The sequence below is a fragment of the Triticum dicoccoides genome, chromosome 4A, assembly GCF_002162155.2.
Source record: "Triticum dicoccoides isolate Atlit2015 ecotype Zavitan chromosome 4A, WEW_v2.0, whole genome shotgun sequence".
Taxonomy (NCBI): Eukaryota; Viridiplantae; Streptophyta; class Magnoliopsida; order Poales; family Poaceae; genus Triticum; species Triticum dicoccoides.
The window spans coordinates 26,873,752-26,884,971 of record NC_041386.1 but is presented as its reverse complement, the minus strand read 5'-3'; the positions used below and the strand labels follow the sequence as shown (position 1 = coordinate 26,884,971).

The window sequence follows — 11,220 nt, the reverse complement described above, 5'->3', positions numbered from 1 at the left end:
CCACCATTCACACATACACACATGTATATATACAATTTGGTATACAAAGACCGGCGAGGTATATTTACGTACAGTAGCAATTTATAGATTTTTTCCCATTATATTGAGTTATTAAATCACTAGGTGAAAGAACCGCGGATTAGTTTCAAGTGGATGGATATCCTAAGTGACGGTCACTTAGGATATCCATCCACTTGAAACTAATCTGCGATTCTTTCACCCAATGATATAATAACTCATCATCATCATCATATTAATATAAAAACTCTTTCATCATATCATCACCAACAACACTAGCTAATAATCATAATAGTCATTATCACTATTTAATCATCATAGTCATTACCGCTATCTAATCACCACCAACACTAGCTAATAATAATCATCATAGTCATTACCACCAACACTAGCTATTTAATCATCACAGTCATAGTGTAGCACATCATCATCTTCAAACTCATTCTAGCTAGCTAATCACTCCTGATGCTCTCTCTCTGGTAAAATAGCATAGAACATGTGTAGCACTCCTGATTTATCATATTGGAGTGCAGATGTACCTATCTCCTAATTGTGGGATGCGCTTATGATTGCTGCCCCCTAGTACTTCTGTGCGATCCTTCACAATTTTGCTCCAGTCTTTCATTATTAAGACTTGCTCGGTTTTAGAAATCCTGAATGCACTCATGTGCAATATAGGATGTCTTGGCCGTAAGCTAACCATTTCCATGCAAACTTTAGTCTGGATCAAATGAGGCACAACTATATCATCGGGAGTCCCTGTTGAAGAACATCGTAGTAACATACTTACCAATGAAGTTTAGCTTAGAAAATAATGTATGCAAAAGATGCACTGGGGACAAATAGTAAAAATCTTACCATCTTTCCTAAATAGATGTGATCGTAGTTCAATACGAACAGTATTGGTCGCACGTTTTGAGTACTAACAATCTTTATAATCTGTCTTGACAACTTCAAGATTCTCAAGCCATGAAACATAATGACTTATCTCCTCTCACTTTAGTTCAGCTCCGGGACAGTGGTAGGTCATGTCTACCAAGAGCCAGACATGTTTGCTTGAATGGAAATAAGCTGTCAATAGAAATTAGTTGTCAACTATTTTTGAATAAACAATATCGAAGACATAAATATGGTTGAGAAACTCACATAATGGTAGAACTGGAGGCGTCTGCACATCGACCCAGATGTCGATATTACCTTCAATATCATCTTCCGGACGAATACCAAAGGTGATAAGCATATCGGGCTCAAATGTATAAGCCTTGCATAGTGCTCACCAATTTTTGCATTCAAAATAGGTGTAGGTGTCTGCATTGTATAATTTTGCGTCGAAAGTATAACCATACTCGGTCATCAAGTGAACTCTCTTTACCTCCATAGTTTTCATAGGACTGAAACCAATTTTATCCAAGACAAAAATTCTTGCATGGCAGGGGATACACTAGTAGAATAGTAAAAAAATAAAATTATAAGTTGAAGCAAATGAAGTAGAAGTCATGCTTAATTACGAAAAAAGACTTGTCGTTGTGACTTACTCTATCCACTTCGTAGGTCTCATCCAGCTTGATGTTGAAGCGCGTGCCATCAACTAGGAAATTTCTGTCACACAGGCCGCGCTCGTCTTCGCAGTATTCACACATACCGAAATCCTTTTCGTCGTCTGACATTTCCTATGTTCATAGTTGAAACATTAATTGAAAATCTTATAATCCGAACATTTCATTTGGTTAAGAAGCATAACTAAATACCCTAGTTCTACTCTATTCAACACCAAGGAGTGGAGAAGGAGGATGTGAACTTTTAGCTCACCAACTCGGGTGTAGAGAAAGTAGAGGTAGCTCGGATGACGATCACTCCAAGAAGACACGACTCTACAAAGCATGCATATTCCACCGAGTAAAATTTTAATTAGATCATCAAATCTCATATATATAGCATTATTTGATGACAAAGTGATAATGATATAAATTCAACTAGTTCTATTAATTCAGCTAATTCAACTAAGCACTTACTAAAAATAAACTAGTTCTATTAACTTTTTACTAAAAATAAACTAGTTCTATAGTAAAATTTTAATTAGATCATCAAATCTCATATACCTAAATTTTCTTACTAAAAGTAAACTAGTTCTATTAATTCAACTAGTTCAACTAAGTACTTACTATAAATAAAAATAATTAATTTTCTTACTAATTCAACTAAGCACTTATTATTATTTTTACTAATTCAACTAAGCACTTACTAATTCAAATCTCATATAGAATTTTAACTAGTTTCAACTTTAATATATCTAATTCTTCTATAACTAAAAGTATAAAAAAACTAACTCATCTAATTAACATTAATATCTAGCTAATTAATCTAACATTTGACATTAATATCTAACATTTCTACCTAATTCATCTAACATTTGACATTAGTATATCTAATTCGATCATCTAATAATTAACAATTTGACATTAATCTAATTCATCTACCTAGCTAGAACTTTGACATTAACAATTTGACATTAATCTAAAAAACAGAAAATAGAAAATAAGTAAAAAAATGTGTGTGTGTGTGTGTGTGTTTGTGTGTGTGCGCGCGCGTACGTGTACGTGTGTGTGTACGAGCGGGGGCTCGAGATCGGGGCACGACCATGGCGCGCGCAGGGGGCTCACAATACGGGGCGACCAGGGCGGCGATCGACGGGCGTGGCGACAGGGCGGCGGCGTACGGGGTGGCGGCGAGACGCGGCGGCGACATGGACGGGTCGGGGCGGCGACGGGGACAGGGGCAGCGACGGGGACGGGGGCGACGACGGGAACAACGCAGGACGGGGGGCGGCGGCGCAGACGTCGAAGCAGGAGGAGAGGAAGTGGGAGAAGAAACTACAAAATTTCGTAAGTGCTATATATATAGGAGGGGCCTTTAGTACCGGTTGGAACCACCAACCGGTACTAAAGGTCAAATTTGGCAAGGCCAAGCGGCAGGAAGCAACCCCCTTTAGTACCGAGTCGTGGCTCCAACCGGTACTAAAGGGGGTCTTTAGCACCGGTTGGAGCCACGACCCGGTACTAAAAGGGGTGAGCTGCCACCCCGCGGTGCACAAAGTTTAGTCTCAGCTCACCGAGCGAAGGACAGCTACACTGATTTATAAACCTAGCCGCGGCTGCTCTTTCGAGCTCCTCTCTAAAGCAGACTTCTTGGCCTAAACTGATGCGCTGCCCTATGGGCCTACTGGGCCTGCATCCTGGCCCAACTACAGGTTGGGTTTCTAGTCGTATGCAGGCCGATGTGGCCGAGTAGGCGGGCTTTTTTATTTTGTTTTTTTCTTTTCTGCTTTATTTATTTTCTTTTATTTATTTGTGAGTTGTTTTTTGCTGTATTTAGAGTTTCTTTGTGAATATTCTTGCTTTAGGTACAAAAAATTACAAACTTTCTGTTACTGCCAGTAGTTTTCAAATTTGAATAGTTTAAATTTGAATTATTTGAAATTCGTGTGAATTGCTTTACTTTAAAAATAGTTTTTTCAATGATTATTTTTTCTTATGTTTAATATTAATGTGTTTTATCATTATATTCAATTTAGTAATATTTAGGTTATATAAAAAATGAAATGCCTTTGTAACAGATGAGTTTTCGTCCGAAACCCTGATACTTCGAAAGAGATTGTCCATTTTGTACACGAAGTGCATCCAGTTTTGTTGTAATCCTCTCTACTTTTTTGCACATGCTATGTGGGTGAAATGATGATACCATGCCAACTTTCAATCTTTCAGAGTTCATTTGTAGTGTTTTTCAATTTGAGGGTTATTTAGCTCAAAAAATCAGTAAATGCATGAAAAATAGTAAAGATGTCAGAAAGGGTTGAAAGTTGAGGACGTGGCTTTGAATGGTGCATACTGAATGCATAAAAAGTCTAGAGTTGTAATAAGTTAAAAAATGAATTGCCTTTGTAATAGATGAGTTTTCGTCCGAAACCCTAATACTTCGAAAGAGATTGTCCATTTTGTACATGAAGTGCATCCAGTTTTTGCCGTAACCATCTCTAATTTTTTGCACATGCTATGTGGGTGAAATGATGATACCATGCCAACTTTCAACCTTTTCAGAGTTCGTTTGTAGTGCTTTTCAATTTCAGGGTCATTTAGCTCAAAAAAATCAGTAAATGCATAAAAAATAGCAAATGATGACAGAAAAGGATTGAAAGTTGATGACGTGACTTTGAATGGTGCATACTGAACGCACAAAAAGTCTAGAGTTTTAATAAGTTATAAAAAGGAATTGCCTTTGTAACAGATGAGTTTTCGTCCGAAACCCCAATACTTCAAAAGAAATTGTTCATTTTGTACACAACGTGCATCCAGTTTTTGTCATAACCCTCTCTATATTTTTATCACATGCTATGTGGGTGAAATGATACCATGCCAACTGTCAACCTTTTCAGAATTCACTTGTAGTGCTTTTCAATTTTAGGGTCATTTAGCTCAAAAAACAGTAAATGCATGAAAAATAGCAAATGATGTCACAAATGGTTGAAAATTGATGATGTGGCTTTGAATGGTGCATACTAAACGCACAAAAAGTCTGGAGCTGTAATAAGTTAAGAAAAATGAATTGCCTTTGTAACAGATGAGTTTTCGTTTGAAACCGTGATATTTCAAAAGAGATTGTCCTTTTATACGCGAAGTGCATCCAGTTTTTGCCGTAACTCTCTCTACTTTTTTGCACATGCTATGTGGGTGAAATGATGATATCATGCCAACTGTCAACCTTTTTAGAATTCATTTGTAGTGCTTTTCAATTTCAGGGTCATTTAGCTAAAAAATCAGTAAATGCATGAAAAATAGCAAATGGTGTCAGAAAGGGTTGAAAGTTGATGACGTGGCTTTGAATTGTGCATACTGTACGCACAAAAAGTCTGGAGTTGTAACAAGTTCAAAAATGAATTGCCTTTGTAACGGATGAGTTTTCGTGTGAAACCCTGATACTTCCAAAGAGATTGTCCATTTTGTACACGAAATGCATCCAGCTTTTGCCATAACCCTCTATACTTTTTTGCACATGCTATGTGGGTGAAATGATGATACCATGCCAACTTTCAACCTTTTCAGAATTTATTTGTAGTGCTTTTTAATTTCAGGGACGCCATTTAGCTAAAAAATCAGTAAATGTATGAAAAATAGCAAATGATGTCAGAAAGGGTTGAAAATTGATGACGTGGCTTTGAATGGTGCACACTGAACACACAAAAAGTCTAGAGTTGTAATAAGTTAAGAAAAATGAATTGTCTTTGTAACAGATGAATTTTCGTCTGAAACCCTGATACTTTGAAAGAGATTATCTTTTTGTACACGAAGTGCATCCAGTTTTTGCCATAACGATCTCTACTTTTTTGCACATGCTATGTGGGTGAAATGATGATACCATGCCAAGTGGCAAGCTTTTCAAAGTTCATTTGTAGTGCTTTTCAATTTCAGGGTTATTTAGCTCAAAAAATCAGAAATGCAGGAAAAATAGGAAATGATGTCAGAAAGGGTTGAAAGTTGATGACGTACTTTGAATTGTGCATACTGAACGCACAAAAAGTCTGGAGTTGTAATAAGTTAAAAAAATGAATTGCCTTTGTAACAGATGAGTTTTCCTCTGAAACCCTGATACTTCGAAAGAGATTGTCCATTTTGTACATGAAGTGCGTCCAGTTTTTACCGTAACCCTCTCTACTTTTTTGCACATGCTATGTGGGTGAAATGATGATATCATGCCAACTTTCAACCTTTTCAGAGTTTATTTGTAGTGCTTTTCAATTTCAGGGTCATTTAGCTCAAAATAAATCATTAAATGCATGAAAAATAGCAAATTAAGGCAGAAAAGAGTTGAACATTGATGATGTGCCTTTGAATGGTGCATAATGAACACATAAAAAGTCCGGAGTTAAAATAAGTTATTAAAAGTGAAGGAGAGGCGCAATGCTCACTGCATATTGCTTAGCTTCAGGCCTTGAGAAACTACATATAGTTCCGTGTAGTCTACACCATTTCCTCAAGGCCTGAAGCTAAGCAACGTGCATGTGAGCATTGCGCCTCTCCTTCATCGTTCCTCGTCTCTTCACTCGGGGCTTATTATAAACCGCCGCGAGTCCCTCTCGCTTGGCGAGGTGGGACTAAATTTTAGCCACCGCCTCGACATGGCCTTTAGTCCCGGTTGGTGGCTCAATTAAAATATTTTGTTATTATCCACTTAAACAAAACTATAATATTCCTCAATAGCAAAAAGAATCAACTTAAAATCTCTAGTACTACTAAAGGTGCTGGTGGGGCCTCAGCCCGACACAAGCCTGCCACCACGTCTTTAGTACCGGTTCGTGTTACAAGTCGGTACTAAAGGTTTGTCACGAACCGGTACTAATGAGCACCACCCGCCTAACCATTGGAACCAGTGCCGGTTCAGTTACAAACCGAGACTAATGTGCTTCACATTAGGTCATTTCTCTACTAGTGGTTGTATCTCCCGTAGTTGCTCCTTACAGCATGTTCGCACACTCTGATGCAAGATAACTGTGTAAGTTGTTTCATTTCAAGTGAATGGAACATGCGAGGAGCCTTTTGATCTAAACAATAACCAAAATAATTTTTTTTGGCGGGAAATAACCAAAATAAATTTGACATGGCCGTGAGCAATTAGGTAGATGTCGTAAGCAATGACCACCACTCCATTAGTCCATCCATCCTTCATTGTTTTTAGGATCACATGGAACAATCTTGTGATGTCGTTAACCATGCAATGCGTGACAGGGAGCTTAAAGTCCACCGTACAATGCACGCAGCACGGCAGACGCAAGATCCTACGACGCTACTAGTAGTAGTACTAATATTTTTCCGAGAGGAAACTTGATGTCAACACATGACTGTGTGACGTAAAGATGGATCGATCGATCTTTCTAGTTTGCAGTGGACTTTTTGGCGCCGGTGCGGACGAGACGAGGGAGCAACAGAGGCTGCAACACCACATGCCGCGATTCTGTTATTACTCGGAAACAGTTAAACAAGGGTGCATGTGGGCAGATTAACAACAAACCGCCAGCCGGTTTCACCAAGTGGCCTCATCTGCATTCAAGGACCCCACGGAATGGTTCACGTTTCCACGTAATTTTGTCGTGACAAGCGTGAGGAATCCCTGGCTAGCCATCATCACATAGTACTCCGGCCGACATGATGAAGCTGATCATGAGCATGCATGGTGCCGTACCATGTCATGAGTACTGGCTAAAAGGTTGCTACGTTCCAGAAAAGATCAGATCAATCGCAAAATTAGCTTGTCGGGGAAAAAAAACTACTGTAACCCTTAGAAGGAGGAGGCCAGATTCTTTTGCTTGTCTCGCTATTTTTAATTTGCTTGCCAGCTCTTATTTCTCAAATGTTTTTTGGAGCATTAAAAGCCGCGTACAGAAAATATTCGAGTAAAAGGATAATGCCCCGTTACTTTTGCACAATAGGTAAATGGGAGTCGGCTGATTTTTCGGCTTGGGTCGGTCGATTTTGAGAAGGAAGAAGGAAGCGCCGACGGAGACGAAGAAGGAAACGGCAAGGCCACTGACGCCGGGGAAGAAGAACCCGTTATCTATCATAGGGTGGTGGGTGCAGGTTCACTTGAGAAGCAACCCCACTATCTATCTTAGGATGGCGGGTGGGGTGCTGCTTCCGATTTTTTTTGGTGGTCGCCTGGCTTAGACGGATGGCCGGAGGCGGCGGGAAGACCGGCGGTGCGGGGAGGCAGTCATGGGAGCGCTGCCGGCCGCGGGGGCGGAAGCAAGCGGCTAGACTTGGGCTAGATCGGTCGGGGGTGAGAGAGGAAGAAGAGAAACAACGGCTCGAGGCTGAAAATAACAGTGGCCGTTGGATTTTGATCCAACGGTTGAGAAAGGAGGAGGAAGATCGACTGACATATTTTTTTCCCAGGCGACCGACATATAGCCAGTCCCTTACTTTTGAACTGATTGTTTAAGTACTACTACTACTCAAAAGATAAACCATAGAAGAGACAGAACGCCGCTAATTTGCATCCGAACGAATCTCAGCAAAAGAAAAGAGCCTCTCTTCTCAGTGTCAGACATATCTTTAACCGAAAACGATGAAATCTGAACGCATTCAAATCCAAAGGTTTGACCCCGTAATCTAGCAGGGATCGCGAGTATAAAATTGAGGTCATACCGATTAAGAAAAGCACTAGCCGTACATGTACAAACAGTTGCCCTAATAATCCAATGTCGAGGCCGTAGAGTAACAGTTTTTTCAATGCCCTACTGGCTACCACTAGTGTGTGCATGGCAGTTGACTTGCCCCAAAGCAAAAGAGTTTCTTCCCGTAGATTCCAATCAACCGAGCAAGACAAAGTTAAGCTCGAGGCCCGCGCGGGGGGAGAACTAACCCTCCCGTAAATCAAGCCAAAATGACCTACCTAGGGTGCTAAATTCCCCTAGCCCTCACCCCTAACCCTAACCCTAACCGCTAGTACCTGCCAGTGGGGACCACACAGTAACAACGAGCGCAAGTGGAGTGGGAGTAGCTTCCATTTCTTGGCGGGTATCAGTTGGGCCGAGCTGAGCAGCGCGTCAAGCGGCTCAATCCAAGGGGCCGCATCGTGGTTTGGAGTGGTTAGGCCTAGGGCTAGGGGCTTGCTTACCGATCCAATGACCCTCGGTAACCACTCCATCGCCAGTAATCCCCATGTGATTCAGGGCAGCGAGCCTCGTGAGCTCACGTGACGCCTCCGCCTCCGGATGGTCGAGCTGGTTTACTTCTGATCGAAATGTTAATGCTGGTCACTCGTACGTACTACTACTGTACGTCTCCCTCCCTCCCAGCTGATGATTGTTTTATGTTGATCGAAATGTTAATGTTGATCCCGAATGATTAAGACGGACTACTGGCACGGATCAGTGGAACCTACTGGGGCACAGTGGGCCGGCTCTGCTGCTTGCCAGAGAAGAAAGAAAATGAAAAGAGTCGGCGGCCCTCCGCAGATCGGCCAGGGGAATCCTTGGAGAACGTAATGGAGGAGCAGCAGAGACGACCCATTCATTTCTTGGGCGGGAGAAAAATGAAATCAGGAATCGTGCATGGCATGGCATGCATTTATGGCGCTGGGTGCAACGGGGCCGTCGACCGCCTCGGCGGGCACGTGAGTCCCCGCCGGGCTTCGCGCGCGCCTCAATCGCCGCATCGCTATTTAACCACCGCCGACGCCATGGCTTTTCCACCTCCTCACTTCACTCCCCTCCCACGTCGCCTGCCGATCGAGTGCACCCACCCACCACAGTGCCCTGTGCCCGAGGCCATTCCGTACGCAAGAGATGGCGCGCAGGAGCGGAGCCTTCTCGCGCTTGGCCGTCGTCGTCGTCGCGGCCTACTGCCTCGCCGCCGCGACGCCCGGGGCTGCCGACTGGATCAAGGGCTCCGCCACCTTCTACGGCGGGAGCAACGCCGCCGGCACCATGGGTAAGCGACGACCGATTGCTCCTCGCATTGCCTGTCTTGTACCGCCGTTGACACATGCTGATCGAGGATATGGCGTTGTAACTAATGGCAGGGGGCGCTTGCGGGTACGGCAACCTGTACTCGACGGGGTACGGGACGAACACGGCGGCGCTGAGCACGTCGCTCTTCAACGACGGGGCGGCGTGCGGGGAGTGCTACCAGGTGCAGTGCGACCAGGGCAGCTCCCCGAACTGCAAGCCGGGGGTGACGGTCACCATCACCGCCACCAACCTCTGCCCGACGGACTACTCCAAGCCCAACGACAACGGCGGCTGGTGCAACCCGCCGCGGAAGCACCTGGACATGGCGCAGCCCGCGTGGGAGCGCATCGGCGTCTACCGCGCCGGCATCGTGCCCATCCTCTTCCAGCGGGTGTCCTGCTCCAGGAGCGGCGGCGTGCGGTTCACCATCAACGGCAACAGCTACTTCGAGCTGGTGCTCATCACCAACGTCGGCGGGCCGGGGTCGATCAGGGCGGTGCAGATCAAGGGGTCCCGGACCGGGTGGACCACCATGTCCCGGAACTGGGGCGCCAACTGGCAGTCCAACAGCTACCTCAACGGGCAGTCCATCTCCTTCGCCGTCACCGCCACCAACGGCCAGAAGGTGGTCTTCCAGGACGTGGCGCCCAGCAACTGGGGGTTCGGCCAGACCTTCACCAACTCCGGCCAGTTCTACTAGCGATCCCCGCGCGCCGCCGGAGCGCTCCCGCGCCTTCGTTTCCGTTTACGCTTTTTCGATTTCGCATTTGGGAACTCAAGTAAGATTAGCCTCATTCTCATGGATGGGAAGTGGTAGGTAGTAGGTAGCTAGGTGCCGCGCGTGGGGTGGTTTGCATGGCTGAGGTGCCTCATCGATCAATTACCCGCCGTGCCTGCCGCCGTGCGATGACCGGCTGAAATGGCGCCCCGATCCTCGCTGCAAGGCGCGGACTGTTTACTGTTGACCACCGATCCATTGATGATTTTAATTAATACTATAATAGAATGTGATGGCCATGGTTTCTGACTTTGACCAGTAAAATGAATGCATGTGCGTTATATGCTCTTTCACCATGGTAAAATGCGGGCGGACATCGAAGTGTGTGGTCTGAAGTAAACGATTAATTGGAGTCCTTATTAAGTTATTACATGTACTCCCTCCGTCCTTTAAAGAATGTACTTCCAACTTTGTTGGAGGGTCAAACTATCTCAATGTTTGACCGAGTTTGTGCAAAAATGTATCAATGTTTATGAAACCAAATAGGTATATATTTTATCATGAATCTAATGCTACTAATTTGATGGCATAAATGTTGGTGCATTATTGTATAAATACGGTCAAACATAAAAAGGTTTGACTTTCCAACAAAGTTGGAAGTACACTCTTCAAAGGACGGAGGGAGTACGTAAGTGTCATTGAGCTGAGAAGTGTACTACTACTCTTTCCATCTAGATATATAAGTCATCTTACGAAAATTAAATAATTCCAAAACACTTAGGATCATATTATTGAAACTCATATGCTTCACCTCTTCTCTTGGGTAAACTCATATGCTTCACCTCTTCTCTTGGGTAAACAGGGACAAATGACAACGAACGTTGGACCTATCCTTTCTGCATTCTCATAGACAAGTGTCGCAAATCACTTCTGGCGTTGGATGTTGAATGAAACCATTCTTGTGGTCTGCTATCTTCTCGGCTCT

At 43.6% G+C, this 11,220-nt stretch overlaps 1 protein-coding gene across 1 annotated transcript; it reads left to right on the top strand.

The window, feature by feature from the left end:
• Positions 1–9,272: 9,272 nt before the first annotated feature.
• Positions 9,273–10,544, top strand: LOC119284729 (expansin-A12-like). Its single transcript, XM_037563891.1, has 2 exons — positions 9,273–9,497; positions 9,589–10,544. Exons 1-2 carry the CDS (start codon positions 9,353–9,355, stop codon positions 10,215–10,217), a joined length of 774 nt encoding a protein of 257 aa, XP_037419788.1. The 5' UTR covers positions 9,273–9,352; the 3' UTR covers positions 10,218–10,544.
• Positions 10,545–11,220: the final 676 nt, after the last annotated feature.